Genomic DNA, 21279 nt, shown 5'->3' on the forward strand with positions numbered 1-21279 from the left:
CAACTACAAAAACTATTAGAAATAGTGATGCAGCCATTCATTTCCTCCCTACTGTATTCCCATCTTAGAGAACCTGACCTATTCACAGGTCTGAAAAAAAGCAGCCTTGTATCAGTTTGGGTTCTACTGCACATAACAGAAATTCCAAATAATGTGGCTGAATCAACCTGAAAGGTACTTTATCTCATATAGGAAATGTCCAGAGGTAGGCATTTCAAGCTGTAACAATGGTTCCACAAAGTCTTCAAGGACGTATGCTCCTTCTACCTCTCTATTCTACCGTCCTTAGCTCAAGTCATCAAATCTGTGTGCCAGGCTGACAGGAAGAGGCAGGTATGAAAGAGGACTAGCTTGTTTCTTCCTTCCTTTAAAAAAGACTGCCTGAATGTCTGACACACTTCTGTTTCACCTTCTGTTCATTTCAGCCAAAATTTGGTCACATGAACATACTTAGCAACAAAGGAGACTGATGAATGTGTTTCGGCTAAGCAGCCATGACTCCAGTTAAACAGTGGCATTCTGGTAAGAGGGAAGGATAGATGATGGAGGAGCTACTCATCCTTGCCACATTTGCATACTTCATGGCTTTCTATTTCCTCTATCAATGGCATAATTGAGCGGACACCTGACCTGGGCCATGCCAATAAGATTCTCTCTCCCAAACATTCAGATTTTGGACACAGAAATCCAGTCAATTTACTTCTGAAGAACTGAAGTGCAAGAAGTAGCAGACTAGAGTTCTATGGAGAAAACAGGTATGTAGAGGATAATGGAACAAATGAATAAAGGAAAAGTATAACACAAAAGCTGCAAAAGAAGAGAGAAAATGTAACTTCCTGACAACTTGCTTTCTTGAAAAGACTGTATGCAATTCTTTTATCTGGATTCTGTACAACTTCCCTATTCCTTCATACAGAAATTCCTTTACTTAAGCTAATTTGAGTGGGTTTCTATTCCTTATAACCAAAGGATTCTTAAGATATCTAATAAGAAAGTTACAATTTAATGTTGTATGTATATGAAGTGTTTTTCATCTGTGAAATTATGGAAGATATCCATTGTATTCTTCTCCACCCTTGGGTGTAAAGACTGATAAGATAAAATTTCCTTTAGAATTTTGTACTTCTAGAAGCTGAATTAACTAGGAATTGATATATAGCTCTTTTTAAAATTCAGGTAATGGTAATTATGTAATTTTTATTATATTTGCTGTTTTCTTCCTCCGGGCTGCCAGGAATATGATGATTAAATTTACTACATAGTCACAGATGTCGACAGCAATTTCTGTTTAAATCATAGAGACTGCAGTTGATTGCATTATCTTTTCCAACAGTTCATTGCTCCTCCCTACGAAAGGTTTATACTTCATCTTATTGACATCAGGCTTAACTATATCACTTGCTTTGGCCAGTGAAATAAAGTAGCATATGCCAATTCTAAGCAGACACTTTAAGAGCCAGCATATGATTCCTTCAGCACTCCTTTCCTTCTGCCATGAGAGTAGCACATTTCAGAGAGGAGCTGTTCCTTCATCCCAGGCCTAGACGATGACGTGGAGCAGATCCACAGCTGCCCACTGGGATGTAGCCAGAGCAAGAAAACAAACATTAGCTGTTTTAAGCCACTGAGATTTGGGTGCATAACCTAATATTGCTGACTAATAAAGAAAGCAATTGAATAAGAAACAATTCAGGATATATGTTTATGTGTAGCAAAACTGAGGTATATTAGAAAGGTCCAAAAGGGTGAAAATATCTGAGGACAACACTAGGAACATCCAGTGTTCCTACCTCAATGCTTATCACTACTACTTCTTAGCCAGTCTTCCAAGCCAGAAAGCTAGGAGTCATCTGGAATATATCCTTGGTATATTTGAAATATACCTTCAGGTTTCCTACATCCAATCTGTTACCAAGTCTTAATAAATCTGTCTCCTTAATATCTCTCAAATCCATCCCCACAGATACTACACCTTAGTTAGGCCCTTATTACTTCTCCCTGGATGAGTGTAATAATCTACCAATTTGTCTCTGCTTCAGTCTTCTTCTAATCCATCCCCTACGCTTACATAGAGTTATATTACAATATATGTGAAATAATGTCACATTTTTGCTAGAAACATTTCGTGTCAGTCTTTCTTTAGCTGGACACACATGACTTGGCTCTGGCCAACCCCTCTCTAGGCTCTGTAGAGGTGTCATATCATTGCAGGTTCAAGTACTGGTTTTGCTGCTTTCTAGCCATGGGACATAACACAAGTCACTTAACCTCTTAAAGTACAGCTTTTACATTTGTAAAAGAAGGATCATAACACAAAGTATATCTTATACCTTTGCTGTGGAAGTTATATTAGGGAAATAAGTTGATTCAGCAAAGTGTCTGGCCCCAAGGTAGAATAATAATAAATATTTGTGGAATAACAGAACAATTTCCTAGCTAGAACCCCTATGAAACCTTCAAAGCCCTTATTTATTTGTATAGCTTAGGTATTGTTTTCAAGTTGCTTATTAGAAACTAAGCAACTTGAAAAGAGACTGATGCTTACTAATTTCAATATTTTGGGCCCTAGTGCAGTACCTAGTTCAAAGGAAGAACTAAATGACTGTGCAAAACCGAAGTGGTATCCAAAGCGTAGTAAAGTCCCTGAACAGTTGCAGGGGTGTTCAATCTTTTGGCTTCCCTGGGCCACATTGGAAGAAGAGGAGTTGCCTTGGGGCACACATAAAATACCCTAACACTAATAATAGCTGATGACCTAAAAAAAAAACTCAAAAAAAACCTCAAAAAAAACTCATAATGTTTTAAGGAAGTTTGCAAATTTGTGTTGGGCTGCATTCAAAGCCGTCTTGGGCTGCATGTGATCCATGGGCCATGCATGGGTTGGATAAGCTTGGGTTAGAGAAAAAGGGGAGTAAAAGAAGAGCTAGAGATAGCAAAAATAAAATCGCTAATTATAATTTTCCCTCAGGCTCTTGCATAACTTTGTGTACTTTTGACTTTGTGTAAAACAAAGAAGAACTTTACTTCTTCCATGGTCCTTCTCTTCCTTATCTTCCCAAACTATACTTGCCAATTTAATTTACAGGGAATTCACAGTATATGGTCTAGGAAGGCCAGAAAGTAGCGAATATTTCACAATTTTTCAACATGACTATATTTGTTCCAGGGTAGAGACGAATGCTGAATAACTTAAAGAATGTTTTTCTGCACATAATCTCAAATCTATGTTTCAAATGCACAATTCCATTCCCTATAAACTGATGCAGTGAGATCAATGGATTGTAACTCTCAAGGGTAATATAAATCAATACATTCTAAAGAGATGCAAATACCTCTTTTCTATTTTGACAGGAGAAGCTTCCCCCACATGTGCATTTCACTGCTTCCTGTCTGCCATACAAAATCTAATTGTAAAAACAGTAGGGTTGCCATATTTCTGATATATATAGCTGAAGTTCAAGGATTTTTTCTTTTTATTTTGAAGGTGATTCCTTGGATATGGATTAACTGGTTCTCAATGAACTGAATAGGCACTTTAAAAGTGGTATTTTTATTTCAAGTGGCCCAAGAAACGGTTTAGTCCAGAATATCCAAAAATTCTTGCTATCGATGTCCAAACAGAAGAAAAATGGAAGCTTGCCAGAAATGCCAAATATAGTATGGTTTCTATTACAATTAATGGTACTCCAAAATTTTAACCGTAATTGGTAAAGGCAATTAAAACAAACCACCTAGTCTACATTGAGAGATTATGCAACATTATTTAAAGAATTGAATGTAATGCTAAAGTGCTATTTCTTTTAAATAGTGGCTCCAAAAACTGACTTACTTTATTAGCATCAGAGTCATACATATGAAATCGCTGATATTTGACTGTTTTTGATTTGCAAAAAATGGCAATTTTGTGTTCAAACATTTTAAACTTGGTATTTTGATCTTTTCCTGAAATATATACTGCCTACTTAACATCCATAGTACTTTGTATGCACATCTAGCAGAGCTGAATTGTAATTAATTGACAACAATTCTTATTCTTACACTATATTGTGAACATTTGCAGATAGAAACCATATCTCCTTTATTTTCATGTTCCTGGAGCCTACCACTTCCTGGCACATATCAGTTCTTACACAGTGGCTGGGAACAAGAATAACATATATTTGAGAATAGAATGATTGGTTAGCAAAAAATATACAAAAATAAAAATCAAGTTCTAGTAAAAATTAGAATGTAAATTTAATTAAACCTGGGACTGGTCCAAAGCTTAATATTTGCTGTTAAACAGAAAGATTTCCTGAAAATACAACATTTGGATTACTACTACTCCATACCAAAGCAAAAAAACAACTGCAAATTTTCTTTATTCAGAGACCAACTACCCAGTGTCTAGATCTTGGATTTCTATTTATCTTCCTCTCTTTTACTGTATGCTTCAGTCCAACACATTGGGACAAAAGAGAATGAAAGGAAGCAGAAATGTTCTAGCTGGTTAATTTCACTCTTTGCTTATAAATGTTCTGTGAGATGAAGAGGGGCACATCCTAGAGATGATAATTTCAATGGTTTGAATTGGGTTGTTATAATATCTGTGGGTTTCAATGTTTACTAACCTGTTTTTTTAAAATTGTACTATCATTTAAAAATGTGCGCTATCTTTTAAATTTTTGAAATTTAAATATTGAACTATCTTTTTTAATTTCCTAAAGCAAACAATGTTTATTTACTAAGGATAACTCTGTACTTCCTAAGTCTAATCATAAAGTAAGAGAAGCCAGACACAAAATATAGTAAGAGTAAAAAATTATCTAAGTATGAGAATAAGCTTATTAATGTTTCTGAGAAGTCTAGAAATGCTGGGGAAAAAATATTCAAATTTCCATAAGAAATGCTAATCATATATTTCAAACCCAACAAAAGAAGATTTGAAACACTAACAGCTCATTTAGATGTTCATCTAGGCCTCAAAAGGTATGAAAACATGACTCTATTATCCCATGCTCCATAATTTAGAGTTTAATCAATTCATAAGATCTTTAATTTCTACTTCAATATTCATATCTAAATTCCTGATGCTATCATTATAGTAATATATCTCATATTCAGTCAACCTAACAGAACTCCTGAGCAAAACACAAATTTCAGTTAACTTTATCAAACAAGATCATTTTCTCATAAAAACGGAAAAGAGCTGCAGTCAACTAAACACAGCATATAAATAGAACACAGCTGATAAAGTTAGAACCTGTTCAAACACTAAGACTGATGCCCTTCTAGTTAACCCTAAAAGATTATCAGGAAATTTTTAATGATTGTGATTTTAAGGTATATGTTCAGATTTCTTTCATTATATTTCAATTTGATGTAATTAATTTAGAATCACAATAAAAATTTAGAAATACAATAAAATTATAGATGATAGAAATTGCATAATAAAAGATATCATTACCATAATGCTATAATCGTCCTAACAAACCACTGAGTTTTTACTATCTGGTCCACTTACTACAGCTGATTTTATTGTTTAGTCATTTATTATGTATCAATATACAGACGCTAAAAACAAGCAGGGAAGACAACTCAATCTGGTTTACATGATCAACTTGCAGTAGCTGAGCTCCACCTACAGGCAAAAAACGATTTCTTACAATAAGCTTTAAAATAGTACTTTCCAAAACACAAGCTGCAAACTACCCCCACAGTTTTCATCAACCTTGGCTGTATATTAGACTTACCTGGAGTGTTTTTAAAAATTTCTTATGGCTGAATACCAAAATTTATGAACAGCTTGTTCAGGAATGGGTTGATTCAAATGTACCAACAAGGTTGAGAGATATTGATTTTATTCCTTATTAGCCACATTTTAAAAAAAACATTAGGAACACTCAAATATCTTATTTTCTTTCTCTAAAATTATTTGATTCTCACTTTCTTGACCCTTTTATCTTTCTTAAGATTAAAACCAAGTGCAAGTGCAGCTGAGATAAATGTCTTTAACCCTGTTGAACTGCAAAAGTCCTGTGAAAGACCTGAGGTAACCTTACAAAATATCGTCCACTTTTACATTATTCTGTACCTTAGAAATAATCATGGAGGTATGTGTTTGGGAGTAGAATTCTTAATACTGAATGAATATTAGAATATCTAGAGAGTTTTGATAAAGTATAGTGCCCCAAATTAATGTATGCCCTTAGATGTTAGAAATAGCATTAAAAAAATACTTAGAGGAATAAACTTAACCAAGAAGCTAAAAGATCTGTCTTCTGAAAACTATGTAACATTGAAAGAAATTGAAGAAGGCACAAATAAATGGAAAGATATCCCATTCTGGATTCGTGGATTAGAAGAATTAATATTAAAATGTCCATACTACTCAGAGTGATCTACAGATTCCAGGCAATTTCTATCACAATTACAATGTCATTTTTCACAGAAATAGAAAAAAAAACCCTACAGTTAGTACAGAACCAGGAAAGACCCCAAATAGCCCAAGCAATCTTGACCAAAAAGAAGAAAGTGGGAGGCATCAGGCTCTCTGATTTTAAAATGTATTATAAAGCTATTTTAATCAAAACAGCATGGTATTTGCATAAAAACAGACACCTCAACCAATGAAATAGAATAGAAAGTATAGAAATAAACTCAGGTATTTACAGTCAATTGATTTTCAACAAAAGCGTCAAGAACACACAATATATAAAGAAAAGTCTCTTCAATAAAAGTTGGGAAAACTGGATATTCACCTGCAGAAGAATGAAATTGGACCTTTATCTCAAACTATATGCAAAACTCAACTCAAAATGTACAAAAGACTTAAGGATAAGGCCTGAAACTGTAAAGCTACTAGAGAAAAAGGGGGGTGGGGCGGGGAATAGCTCGCTGACACTGATCTCAGCAATGATTTCTTGGATAGGAATCTCAAAACACAGTCAACAAAAGTAAAAATAGACAAGTAGGATTGCGTCAAACCAAAAAACTTCAGCACAGCAAAGGAAATGAATAAAGAGACAACCCATGGATTAGGAGAAAATATTTGCAAATCATACATCTGATAAGGGGCTAATACACAAAATATATAAGGAACTTAAACAACAACAGCAGTAAAACAAATAACCCAACTACAAAATAGGCAAAAGATCTAAACATACATTTCTCAAAGTTTGCTTAGACTAGAATAAGTTTTGTGGCTTGGCACGGTAGCTCACGCCTATAATCCCAGCACTTTGGGAGGCAGAGGCGGGCAGATCACGAGGTCAGGAGATTGACACCATCCTGGCTAACATGGTGAAACCCCATCCCTGCTAAAAATACAAAAAATTAGCCGGGCGTGGTGGCGGGCGCCTGTAGTCCCAGCTACTCAGGAGGCTGAGGCAGGAGAATGGCTTGAACCCACGAGGCAGAGGTTGCAGTGAGCTGAGGTTGCGCCACTACGCTCCAGCCTGGGCGACACAGCAAGACTCCGTCTCAAAAACAAAAAAAGGAAAAGCATGCTTTGTAATGCATGCTTACCATAGTTAATGTATTTCAAAATTGCTAAAAGAATACATTTTTAATGTTCTCACTACACACAAAAAAGGTAAGTTGTTGAAGTGGATAAATACGTTAATTAGCCGGATTGAATCTTTCTACAATGAATACATACAGCAAAACATCACATAGTAACCTATAAATATATACAATTACTATTTGTAAAATCAAAAATAAGATTATTTTAAAAGTTAGAAACGTGGTTACTGTTAGGAGATGAGGGGTAAGTAACTAGAATGGGGCAAGAGGTGAATTTATGGGCAATGGTAATTTTTGTTTCTTGATCTGGGTGATGGGTATATGGATATATTTAGTTTGTAAAAATTTAGCTAGCTGTATACTTATGTGCACCATGAAATATAGTTAATAGACACACTGTTTGTATATTAAACTTAAATTAAGAGTTTAAAAGTTAAAAAAGGATCTTCCCAGACTTTACCTCAGACCAAACAATTCTGAATCTCTGAGTGAAGGGCCTAGGAATTAGTATTTTTCAAAGCCTCCTCCATGAGCCTAATGTGCAGTTGGGAGTGAAAACCGGTCCTATCATGGAACACAATGAATTCAATCTTTTATTTATCCACTCATTCCACAAACTTTAATGACCAGTTACTATATGCTTATGATATTAGCTGCCTCTGAGGATATAAAGATAAATAAGATGTAGTCTCTAAAGAGCTTAGTTTAGGCAAAGGAGAGGCAAATCAATAAATCCCAATTGAAAATACAAGCAAGCTACTTACAAGACCCAGAGGAGAAAGTGATTTGTCAAAGAAGAATGTATTCATTTTTCACTCATGTATTTACAAAAATATTTGGGTATCTATGCTGTTTGAACATGGAGATACAAATGTAAATGGACATGATCACTACTTTCAAGAAAGTTACAGTATAAGGATACACAAAGAAGAAAAAAATATATATATAACTTAATACCATACTATTACAGAAGTGTGGAAAGGGTGCACATAGGTTTGCACTAGGGAGTCAGGGAACATAGTACCAACTTGCTGACCTTGGAACTAACATGATACAAACTTGAACTTGTCCATGAGCACTAGGGATAAAAAGTAATATTCTACAGGACTGCTTCTCAAACTAAGGCACATACAAATAACCTGGGGATCTTGTTAAAATGCAAATTCTAATTAAAAATGTATAGGACAGGACCTGAGACTCAGTATTTCTAACAAGTTCCCAAGTGATACTAATGCTACTGCTTCACAGATCACACTTTAAATAGTAAGGTTCTTGAGAGAGATGAGTCTCGAGAGAGAAGAGACAAAAATCTATAGCAGGGAGACCAAGAAAAAAAAAATTGGAAAATAGTCAGTCGATTATCAATAAGATGGCCTTAGTGGGAGCAGTTTCAGTGGAGTGGTAGGCAAGAGGCTAAATGATGTGTATTTAGAAATAAATAGGAAGGAGGTAGGGATAGGAAATAAAATGGAATGGTTTAGTTAGTTTTTACTCTCAAAGCGAGGAAGAGAAAGGAATATGGGTTGAAGAAATTCACTTTCATTTCATAAAAAAACCAGCAGCAAGGTGATCGACTGAGTGAGTGAGTTTGAAGTGTGAAGTAAACATTGTGGCGAGTGAGTAAAAAGGAAGCACTGGAGACACAGCTGAGGCTGGAATCTAGAAATTCATAATAATACCAGCTTGTATATAGCTGTGTGATTCTGCTGAGCTGTATCCAATAGTCAAGATATAGGCATAGAGAAAGTGGGCTGGAAAGAAAGTGGGATTGGTACATTTTAAAAATGGAAGAGGAAAGGGATTAGAAAGCCCAGGAAGTCAGAATAGATATAAAGGTGCCTATTCTCTAAGGAGAGAAACTAGGAAGCATTTTGGATTTGTATTTCCCCTGAGCCCTTTTTTCAAATGAACAACTAGAGACACTGTTGCGAACACATTACTAGGAGAAGATCCTACTGTATGTAAACTTGTTGAAAACTATACTGTTAAATATCATTCTCTAGTTTAAATATTAAGCACTCAATAAATACATGTGTAGGTTTAACATCCAAAGGGATAAACAGTTTTAACAGATTCCGGATGTTTCCTTACCAAAAGAAGCAATACCATACATTTTCAGTAAAATTATACTTTGAATGGCTCCTTGCTTAAAGGGCTGGTAGGCTAGTCTAGTCTTTGATCCTACTGCTTAAATGGAAAAATGACCAAAGATTAATAGAGTACTTCAAGCACAACCAGACGAGAAGTTATGTATCAAGAGTACTCATTTTTTAATAGATAATGATTTCACACTGACATCCTATCTGGCTGGCAGCTATACCTACTACGACTCAAACTGAGCATTGACTTTCCTTTAAATATAATTATCCTTTTTACCACATTGTAATTTTTCAGTACATTTGGAGCTTTTCTATGTTTTGTTGTTTTATTTTTTAACCATAAAGTTAACTCCAGAGACTTGCTGGTATAAATAACCAAAAGTACTAATGATCTGGAAATTTTTTTAAATTTATTTTTGTTTTTTTAGAGACAGGGTCTTGCTGTGACACCCATGCACGATCATAGCTCACTGCAGCCTAGAGCTCCTAGGCTCAAGTAATTCTCCCAACTCAGCCTGCTGAGCAGCTGGGATTACAGGCATGAGCCACCATGCCAGGGTCTGATTTTGGCAACTTTACGAACCGAAAAAAATACATGGTCATGAGACAATCATGGAAATTTCTACAATAGAGGAAAAAACTGTTTCTTCCCTTTGAAATTCTGTACTTTCTCCACTATCCTGACCTTATTTTTCTTTTGTTTCTCTTTGTAGGTAGGAGAGATAGGATGAAGGAGGGAGAGTAGAGAATGTGAATAATGAAAATGTGGGGGAACAAAACAGTTATAAATAAATGTGTGCTGTTTGCACCATTTACAAAGGCACACTTTGCCAATTATTTTACCTAAAAGAATCCAATAATGTCCACAATACTCATGTTTACCTAAAATATTCAAGCCACCTTTGGAGACTTATTTCTTATTTAATTTACTTTTCTTAGTAGAAAAGTATTTAATTTACTTTTCTTAGTAGACTTGCAATGCACTTGAATATAGCTTTTTCCTCTACAGTGAATAGTACAAATTATACGATTTTAATTTTGCAAATTAAACTGATTTATAAAAAGAGAAAAACTGCTTACATGAGTAAGTGGATATATATGTTCCTATGTAAGAAATCAGCATAAAAACTAAGCTTTAAATGTCTGTTGTTTAAGTCATCCAGTCTATGGTATTTTGTATAATGGCCCAAAACACTCCTCTATCAATCCATTCTCCATACTAAATACAATCTCAGTGTATCATTTGCCTGTAAAAACTTCAATGGCTCTCCAGTATTCTCATGATAGATCTGATTCCTAAATCTAGCTATCAATGCCATGTTTGGTCATCAGGCCCAAACTACAGCCAAGGAAATCTTTTCAGAATAACCCTTAATTGTAAGAGTGAACATAATTTTGGAAAATGCAAACTTTGACTTTTCTTAACATTAGTTAAACAATTTTTTAAAGACACTTATGAAAGGTGCATTAAAAATAAACTTCAGTTCTTATACAAAATTTAGCATTGCTAAATTATAATTTATATTATAGGGTATATAAATACTTGAAATTTATTAAAGCCTATAAGACAGAGTTGGGAGTTTAAGGAACACTTAAATATAACATAAATATTTGGTTGGTTCATCTATTAAAATTTTTAAATATATTTTTGTTACATTATAAACCTAACCTTTAAAAAAATTCATAATTTTTTAAAATAAGAAAACACATGCCTTGAATGAGTGGAATAAAACATTATGTATCCATAATTATATTCATGATTTAACTAAAAGTCACAGTGCTAATGAGAGGTTTTTCAACTCTATGAATCTAGAAGCATGCATATGATCACTAAAATCTTTAGTCTATATTAGCTACTATATATAGTATACATAATATAATTTAGTATATAAAATTATTCAACAGTGATTACTTGAGTGTCGGGTGAATATTGCTGGAAAAAAGACATTTAAGAAGACTCCTAAGTGCCATTTCTAAATGTTCAAAGCTACGCTTTTAGTGGAAATTTCTGGGAATCATTTTTATTTGATTACATAAAGAAAAAAATTGAGGGAGCTATGCAATGATAGCATGGAAATCCTTTTTCAGTTTTTCTACATGTGGTTGAGAAACATGATAGAGAAAAAGAATGTTATTTAAATGTAGTTACATTCATCTTATCCCCAAATAGTATTTGAAGAAAACAATAATTAATTATTTTAAATATTGCTTTAAATAATTAAAGCAATGTTATTTAAAATGTATACTATGAAGTTGAAATAGAATCACAAAGGAGATAATTTTTTCAATTAAGTTGAATTTCAGGAGAATAAAATGTTGAGTTATAAATCCAACAAACTTTTATCACCAGACAGTAAACTTTTCATCATTTGCTGAAATTTATTTTATGATACTACTGAGCTTAGGATAGGTATATTATATTTGGTAAATCAGACTTGAAAAGATATTTAAGAACGTTTTCAGGCCCACACATTTTCTTCATCAATTTTGACAAATTTTGCTCACCTAAATTATTTGAGGATGTCTCTTTTCTTTCTATACAATTACTCTACTGCTCTCACTGGTATTTAACAAATGCATTCTTTCACATCTAGCTAATACATTATTAGCCTATATATATGAACTTATAGAGCCTTTCTAAAAAAGGATCAGAGAGAAATAAAATGGAATTGAACTCACAGTATCATTACTATGTTTACTTTAAGCTTGGTGTATTTTATTTTAGGCCCGCTACTGGGACAGTTTGTACAACTGTTATGTTTATCAAACAATATGAAAATAGTATTTTAAAAATTAGTTGAAGAGAGGATTCAATGTGAATTAAAGTGAAATATAAAAAGACAAAAAGTCTGATACCTAGCACAGTAACTGACTCACCTGCGGCTGACTGATTTCTTCTCCACTTCTCCTTCTCCAGCTGATTTAACATTCGCGCTTGTGTCCTTTTTTAACTTTTTGGCAATTCTTTCTCTCATCAGGTTCTTTTCATCACCATCAACATATTCATCATACTCTGCACTTTCATCTTCTCCATCCTGTAGAAATGGAAAATGAGTATTTGCCAGGCACTCAATTTCCCCTTTCATTTCTAGAGATCTACTGCATCCACTGAATCTCCTTATTGCATTCTAAACTAGGTTTTTCTTTATTTTGTTTTCTTTTGTGTTGAATTATAAGCCTTTGAAGAATCTGCTACAGGTGGGAATAGCCCTGGGTTCTGCTCTAAGCCAACTATGTAATTATGGGATACCCCAGGAAAGGTTGTTTGCTCAATTCATGCCCAGCTCCTTTGTGCAGCAGACTTCACCCTCTATATCACTCGGGCTACTGTATCTGTCTATATTCCTATTCTTATCTCAGTGGGAAATGTGGCTTCTGAAGGCAGTTGGGCGGCATACTGACCTCAACATGGATCAACTCAGGTAGAAGAGGTGTAGTGCAGAAGCTGAGATTTCTATAATCCAAGTCATAGCATCACTTCTCTCCTGAAAACCCTCTAGTGGGTCCCCAACTCACTCAAGGCCCTATGCAGTCTAAACCTCCCTGACATAATCTCCTACAACTCCAGCCCAGCAACACTAGCCAGCTTTGGAGTTGCTGTTCTCTCCAGCCTGAAACAAACACTCTATTCCAGATATCTCTTCATTGCTTGCTCTTTCATCTCCTTTGGATCTTTGCTCAAATATTACCGTCTTGGTGATGAGATTACCCTATTAAAATGGCAGAACCACACACTTACCTCCAGTACTCTTTCCCCTTCCCTGGCTTATTTTCCAAAGTACTTATCACCTATCTGATACACCATATATTTTAATTATTTGTATGTGTATTGTCTCTCATCCAACTATAGCATACACTCCATGAGGGCTAAAATTCTGGCCTGTTTTGCTTACTGTTGTATCTTCAACTCCTAGAATGGTACCCAGCATTAACAGAGGGAGGAACAAAGGGAAGAAAGAGGGGAGAGAAGAAGGAAGAAATAACCCCAAGTGGATCATTTTTATTTCGTGATTCTTTCTTTGATCTGGTGAGTCGTAGTGAAAGCAGGATTCTTAATTTGAGACTTGTGGACCCCTAAAGCAGTGGTCCTCAAAGTCTGGTCTTTAGATGGTATTACATAGTTGTTTATTAACACCTGAAATTCTAGTCCTCATTGCAGACTTATTGAACCAAAATCTCTGGGGGCAGAAATTATGAATGTTTTCAACAAGATGTTTAAGCACTAAAAGTTGACAACCACCAACCTAGGCCTTCCATGCTCAGGCCTCAGGAGATCTGAAAAAAATTCCTGGCAAATTCATATAATTTTGGTTGTGAATGTAGGACATTTTCCTGGGAAAGGATCCACAGTTTTAGTCACCCACCCATGATATTAAGAGCAAATCTATACTTTTACATTCTATCCTATACATTGATCCTATCTTCTAGACCCATATTATGTTACACAGATGTCTCCAAATCACTTCAATCTTGAAATGTATAAAATTAAGCTCATTACTTTTCATCCTTCTCTCCATCTCAACCCTATGCTTTCTTTTGTACCCATCTAACAAGTTGCCCAAACCAGAGATCTTGTGGTTGTCTTGGACTACTCCTCCCTCACCTCATAGTATGGAATCAGTCACCTCCTAGACCTCTTTCAATTCTACCTCTTTCCCATCTCACAGCTGTGGTCTTATATCAAGCTCTCCTCCTGTAATAGCTTCCCAGTGGCTGTCCTTGACATCAGTCTGTTTCCTCTAATTTGTCCTCTATAATATCACCAACAGTGATCTTCCTGAAATGCAAAATTGATCACAGCATCCTTCTTTTTAACAAACACCCTTCAACTGTTCCTCACTTCCTTTTGAGAAAAAATTCAAACTCCTCACCACAGCCTATGAAGCTCTGTAATGAAGCTCTGGCCTGTCACCACATCCTGTTCACGCTGGCCTGCTTGCAGCTCTTAGAACACACCAAACTCTCCTGCTTCGGACTATTTTGTATATGCAGTTCCCCTTACCTTCAATAATCTTCTTCCTTGCTCTTCACAAGACAGACTCCTTGAAACTTTAAATCTCCGTTTGTATTTCCTAAATAAGGTATAATCTCTCCTTATTTCCATGCTTTAGTATATGCTGTTCTCTGAGCTAGAGGGACCCTACCCTTCACCACTTTCTTTTCTGACTTATCTAACTCCTAACTCTCATATAAGACATAAACACCATCATCTCTTCCAGGAAGGTTTTCTTGACAAGGTCAGATATTCATCCTCTCTCTATCTCCTACTCATAGCCAGAGCCTTCTCTTTTGACTGTGATAATAGATAAATCTGTGTTCATGCATGGAAAGTTATGTACTTCCTAGTAAATTATATAATGCACAGATTAATGGGTTTTTATATACAAAGTGGCATATGTATAATTTGCAAAACTTGACTCTTATGTATTAAAGGAAAATCTTCCTTCTGTTTTGTTAGCTTTATTACCCAACACAACTAACAAAGATCACTACAGTCTTGAATGAGAATCTTTTGAAATGTGTATATAAAAAGGGGACACTACTATAAATGACTGATCAAAGCATTTCCTATGTATCATGTAGGATGCCCACACACCAACACTTAAACTTTTAACACAATAAAATTATAACATCTCAAGTTTGAGTATTAATGTAATGTTATGTGAGGGGGAGAAAAAAACAGACTAGAAATTCATATATAAGATTCTAATGTTGTAGAGAGATATAAACACACACTCACGCACACCCCTAGAGTAAGGAAATATTCTAATACCTAAATGGATAATTTCTATTTTTCATATTTTTCCAAAATTTGACATATATAACTATAAAAGTTATACATTATACTATACTATAAAAAGTAATGTACATTACTTTTTAAGAACAAAATTAAGTCTTTGTAAAAATTTTGTACTTTCTATGAATTGTTCAAACTATATTTATACCAAAATAAATACTTACATCATCTAAATCTCCTGCTGCATCACCTTTTTCACTATTAAAAAAATAAGCAAAACAAATTTCAGTTTCAAGGTAAAACTAATACAATTATTTTGTAAACCAAAAATCTAGAATAGTTTGCTGGGAATAACATTCCAAAAATGTATTTCAACATAGGAATTTAAGAAGGGCATTATAGAACAGATGGAAACACTCTTTATAAGTGCAACAAGTATGATTCATTAGCAAATATATGTGTTCACTAGAATTTGAAAGAAAAAACGCAAACAACAACCAACAGTGCTATTTTTATGAACAATGGTCTGCAAAGAACAATTTCTTCTATTGGCTTGAAGTATTCTCGCTAAAAAACCCCAAATTCTTCAAATAAAAGGATATTAAGAAAAGATTGTCCTAAAACAGGAGTTTCAAAAATGAGCTAAACTGAGTACAACAGCATTGTAGTGCCCCTTGAGATACTGGCCCAGTTTATCTTGTGCAATTACATCTAACACCAAGACATCTTCCCTTCTCAAAGAGCAGGTAGCAAGACAACTTTCTGTTAACTCCTCAAAGTATGTGAGAATTTACAGTCAGCGGACTGGCCCACAAACTGGTAACTTCTTCACAAAAACCTTCAACTCGAATTTGTTCATTCATGATACAATTAAGGCAAAAATGCTTCAAGGAAAAACAGCAAAACAACCTTGAATTAAACATTAAACTGTTAAAGCAAATAGTTTCTAGTCCTAACATGTGATGGTAAAACAATTTTAAATGTAACTTACTCAACAGAGGTAGAGAGCAAGTGCAAAAGTGACTAGAGTGTTTCTCTCTATCAAGCTTGAAGTTCTCTATCTCTGTTATCAAAATGCTTTATTTTTTTGGTTGGTTTTGAAATTTTTGATTTATGAGTACTGACTGTTTACTCACAGAGGAAGCAAGAAAATTATCTGACCCAGAAAATTAAGAACTTAGGATCACACCAACAATGGACTAACCTTTCTACAACTGGAACAGAACTGAGATGTGGATCATCCTTAAGCAAGTCATGACTACTTTTGCTTTTGCCCTTCATGCTCTGGAAAGAATGTACAATATAATCATGAGGGGGGAAATAAACAGTATTCCTAAATGACGAGTTAACAAATTTACATTAAACCTAGCAATGATATAATATGGTTAGCAAAAGACATATCCCTGAAAGGTTCAATACAAACTAAAGTTTTATAAGTAAGAATCTTACTCTTAATTATTGACTGAAAATAGTATTTTAAAAACACCTTTTCTTTAAAAAATATCATTAAAAAGAAGTCTGCTGAATTACCAACTTGAAGCACTAAATTCTCATCATAATTTGTATGCAATGAAACTAGTTCATTTTTATGACCCCTATAACTTAGAAGCTAGATCACAAGAGTACTTTGAAATAAATGCACTCTATTATTCTTCAAATATGCCACCTATACTATACAGAATCACTTTTTAAAATGTTACTCAAGCAAAAGATGAGTGCATCCCCAAGGAACTACTTACCAACAGCAAAAAAAGATGTAGAAGAGCCTCTTGAGCATGAGAATATTTATCAATGACCAAATATTTATTAAATGCTTTAATTTCAAAGTTCATGTTTTCAACAAATGTACATTTTAGAAGGGAAACAAGACATAAAAAGGTTTAAGAAGTAGCATGATAAAACAAAAACTACTGCTGCTATTAAGTATTAAATATACATTTGTGTATATATATGTGTGTATATATGTGTGTGTATATGTGTGTGTATGTGTGTGTGTGTGTGTGTGTGTGTGTATATATATATATATATTTTTTTTTTTTTTTGAGATGGAGTCTTGCTCTGTCACCAGGTTGGAGTGCAGTGGTGCGATCTCAGCTCACTGCAACATCCCTTCCGGGGTTCAAACGATCCTCCCGCCTCAGCCTCCCAAGTGGCTGGGATTACAAGTGTGCACCACCATGCCCAGCTAATATTTGTATTTTTAATAAAGAGGGGGTTTCACCATGTTGGCCAGGACCTCGTGATCTGCCCGCCTCGGCCTCCCAAGTGCTGGGATTACAGGCATGAGCCACTGTGCCCAGCCAAGAATTAAGTATATTCTTTGTGCTAGGCACTGTGCTTCAAATAGTATTGCTACTCCTCTCTTCTCTCTCCAAATTAAAGTATATGAGGTGGAAATTATTAGCCCCATTTTACAGATGGTTAAAGAGATTAAGTAATTTACTAAAGGTCACAAAACTAGTCAGTAGTAGAGGATCTAGGGTTTAAATCCAGGTCTGTCTGACAATAGTACCTGTAGATCAAAAATCTAAATGTATCCATTTTATTTTCCTCTAGGCCCCTATGGGCCCAGAACACTGGCTGGGTTTCAGAGCTGCAATCTCCTATTCTACAGATTTCCCTACTGCGGGGTGGGACACCTCAAACTTACACCCTGTATCTTGAGGTGGGAAGATGCTCACCACCCCAACTCCCAACTAATCATATAAAAGTGAATAGTTAAGAGATTAGAGTTGACAGAAAGAATAATTTCTGCTTTGAAAAATTTTGAAGAAAATTTTATATGGAAAATTTATTACAAAGTATGTTAACTAAAATGTTTAAATGACATCTAAACAGACACAGAGAGATGATAACACCTCTTTCCCTTAAGCTCCCTTCACCACTTTTAATTTGAAAAACAGGCTCTTAAATAGATTTTAATTTCTGTATTAATACGGAGCTCTCTATAGATTTAATCAATTAAAACATGCATATAGTGCAATTTCATAATACAAAACTTTCTCCAACAGTTAATCTAAATATGCTATTATTCGTAGTTTTAAAAAGCCATAGCATCTGAATTATGCAATTAATCTATATATCTAATTTCATAAACTTACCTAAACTGAGGAAAGATGGAAAAGCAAAATGTCATCTAATTACTGGATAATGTTTCTCCAAGTATGAAAAATGGGGGAAATATTCACAAAACAGAAGGTGGTGTAGTAGAAACACAGGACAAGAAGGAAGATGATGGTTGGACCAAATGAGTTTCAAAATGTAATATTCCATAATTACATGGGGTTTAGTCTAAAACATCTACCATTTGTTGAAACATAGTGATCTCAAGAGACCTCAGAAACATTGCCTACAAAATGGAAATAATAATTGTAACAGCCTTGCCTATTTCACATCAGAGAATTAAATGAGATTATCTGCAAAAGTGTACAGTGAACATCAAATAACTTAAACATGAATAAAAGCCTGAACATCTTTCATTCATGCTTTCCTTCCTTAAAATTCCTTTCTCCTGTATCTCTGGCCATCAGATTATTTTCATCTACCCTCAGAAATAGTCCTTTATTAATTCTCCCCACCTGGTTCCCTTATAAAGTCACAATCATAAACACCACAGTCAGAATTGGCCTCAGATCCTCTGTTCTAGCTTTTTAGTCCACTGATCGGAAAATGACTTACACTAATAAATAGCAAAAGCAAGATTAGAATTTAGATCTCTAAGTAAACTCTTGGTCCATTAATGAGCTATATTATTTCACTTCTTTGTGAATGTTAGTTTACAATTGTTAATTTCATTGTTAATATATTTTTAAAATGAGTTCTTGTACTCTTGAAAATCACTAAGAGCGATTTTAAGTTTTCTCCCTGTAAGAAATGATAAGTACGTGAGGTAATTCATATGTTAATTAGCTTCATTTAGCTAATTTAAAAATTAATTAATTTTTTTTAAAAAAGTTCTTGTTTGTCTTCCAAAACTTACTTTAAACAGCTGGAAGGAAAAAGAAAAAACTTGTTTTACATTAATTTAAAATAAGACTTGACAATAGGAGGAAACTGTGTTTAATTTTAATAATCATTACCATTTCAAATTTTAATTAACTTTTAAACTAAATTAGTATAGAAATATATGAAAAGGCAAATTTTTAGGCCTCTCTTCCCACTACAGTAGACTCTGAATCCTGCAGGGAGAGAAAGCAAATTGGAGATGAACTGAAGAAATTAGGAGACAATCATTAAGAGGGTGAAAATGAATTCAGACATTTCCCTTTAATGCCTATTCTTTCTGAATGACCTACTTTAAGGTTCTTATTTATACCATCAGGTAACAGTGAATTTGAAGGAAGAACAAACACCACATATATTTTTAAATGTTTTAAAAATTGCTTAAAATAAGTTGACTAATTAAAAGGTTTAGATGATGAATGAAATACTAGATATATTTAGTGAATTCAGTGTTAGGGGCTTCACAGAAATTTCAAAACTATCTGCAAACAAATGTACAAATGAAAATCAGAGGCACACAGAAAAATTACGTTGTCTAGAACTTCATATCCAAGAACAAAGAGGCAGCAAAACAGTAGGAACTACATAGAATACAGGTAGAAGGGAGCAGAGGAAGAGAGAAGGGGTGGGGGAAGTGATGGGGGAGACAGGGAGAGAAAGAGAAGAAAGAAAGGAAGGAAGGGAGGGATGGAGAAAGAGAGGAAAGAAGGAAGGAAGGAGGAAAGAAGTGAGGGAGGGAGGAAGGGAGGAAGGAAGGAAGGAAGGAAGGGAGGGAGGGAGGGAAGGAGGGAGGGAGGAAAAAGAGGGAGGGAGGGAGGAGGAAGGTACACAGGAGCAACACTGGCCAAGAAGCTGGAAGGTCTGGGGCTCAGTCTCTAACTCTGTGTGGATAATTTTATGAGTCAACTTGGCTAGGCAATGGTGCCCAACCGTTTAGTGAAACACCAGTCTAGATGTTACTATGAAAATATTTTTTAGATAAGATTAGTGTTTAGGCCGGGCGCGGTGGCTCACGCCTGTAATCCCAGCACTTTGGGAGGCCGAGACGGGCGGATCACGAGGTCAGGAGATCGAGACCATCCTGGCTAACAAGGTGAAACCCGGTCTCTACTAAAAATACAAAAAAAAAAACTAGCCGGGCGAGGTGGTGGGCGCCTGTGGTCCCAGCTACACGGGAGGCTGAGGCAGGAGAATGGCGTGAACCCGGGAGGCAGAGCTTGCAGTGAGCTGAGATCCGGCCACTGCACTCCAGCCTGGGCGACAGAGCAAGACCCCGTCTCAAAAAAAAAAAAAAAAAAAAAAGATTAGTGTTTAGATTAGTAGGCTTTGAGAAGGCAGATTACACTCCATAATGTGGGTGGGCACCATCTAAACAGTTGAAGGCCTTAAGAGCAAAAACTGAGGTTTCCCAAGGAAGAAACAATTTTGCCTCAAGACTGTCACAAAGAAACCCTGCCTGAGTTTCCAGCCTGTGTATTTTGGACTTATCAACTATTCCCTGAGGCTCCAGCCTGCTGGACTACTCTGCATATTTTGGAATTGCCAGCTCCCACAATTGCAAGAGCCAATTCCTATAAATAAACAGATAAAGTGATAGATTAATAGATAAAAGGATCTAGTTTATTCTCGGTCTCTCTCTCTCACATCCTATTGGCTGCTTCTGTTTCTCTGTAGAACCCTGACTAATACACTACGAGACCTTCAGCACAGAACCAGAAAAACTTACTAGTTATAAAAGGGATTGTAGGGGTCACAATCTTTTCGCCCAGGCAATGAGGGAATCTCCTTGACATCACTGCTGACTGGTCAACCATGTCTCAACACCTCAAATGAGCTTATTAAGACGCGCACGCGCGCGCATGCACAAACACATTTCTGTTTAAATGGCTTCTATTATTAGGAAATTCTCTGATTGGAGAGAAAAAAAAATTCATGTAT

At 35.2% G+C, this 21279-nt stretch overlaps 1 protein-coding gene across 1 annotated transcript in view; it reads right to left on the reverse strand.

Annotated features, from left to right (window-relative positions):
- Positions 1-21279, reverse strand: part of CWC27 (CWC27 spliceosome associated cyclophilin) — a 257508-nt gene that overhangs the window by 208818 nt on the left and 27411 nt on the right. The window contains exons 8-10 of the mRNA XM_007973839.3: positions 16544-16623; positions 15564-15597; positions 12480-12637 (exon numbers count right to left, since the gene is read on the reverse strand). Coding sequence (XP_007972030.1) covers positions 12480-12637; positions 15564-15597; positions 16544-16623 — 272 coding nt within the window. The remainder of the gene's footprint in view (positions 1-12479; positions 12638-15563; positions 15598-16543; positions 16624-21279) is intronic.

Source organism: Chlorocebus sabaeus, chromosome 4 (genome assembly GCF_047675955.1).
Source record: "Chlorocebus sabaeus isolate Y175 chromosome 4, mChlSab1.0.hap1, whole genome shotgun sequence".
In the NCBI taxonomy this organism is placed as follows: domain Eukaryota; kingdom Metazoa; phylum Chordata; class Mammalia; order Primates; family Cercopithecidae; genus Chlorocebus; species Chlorocebus sabaeus.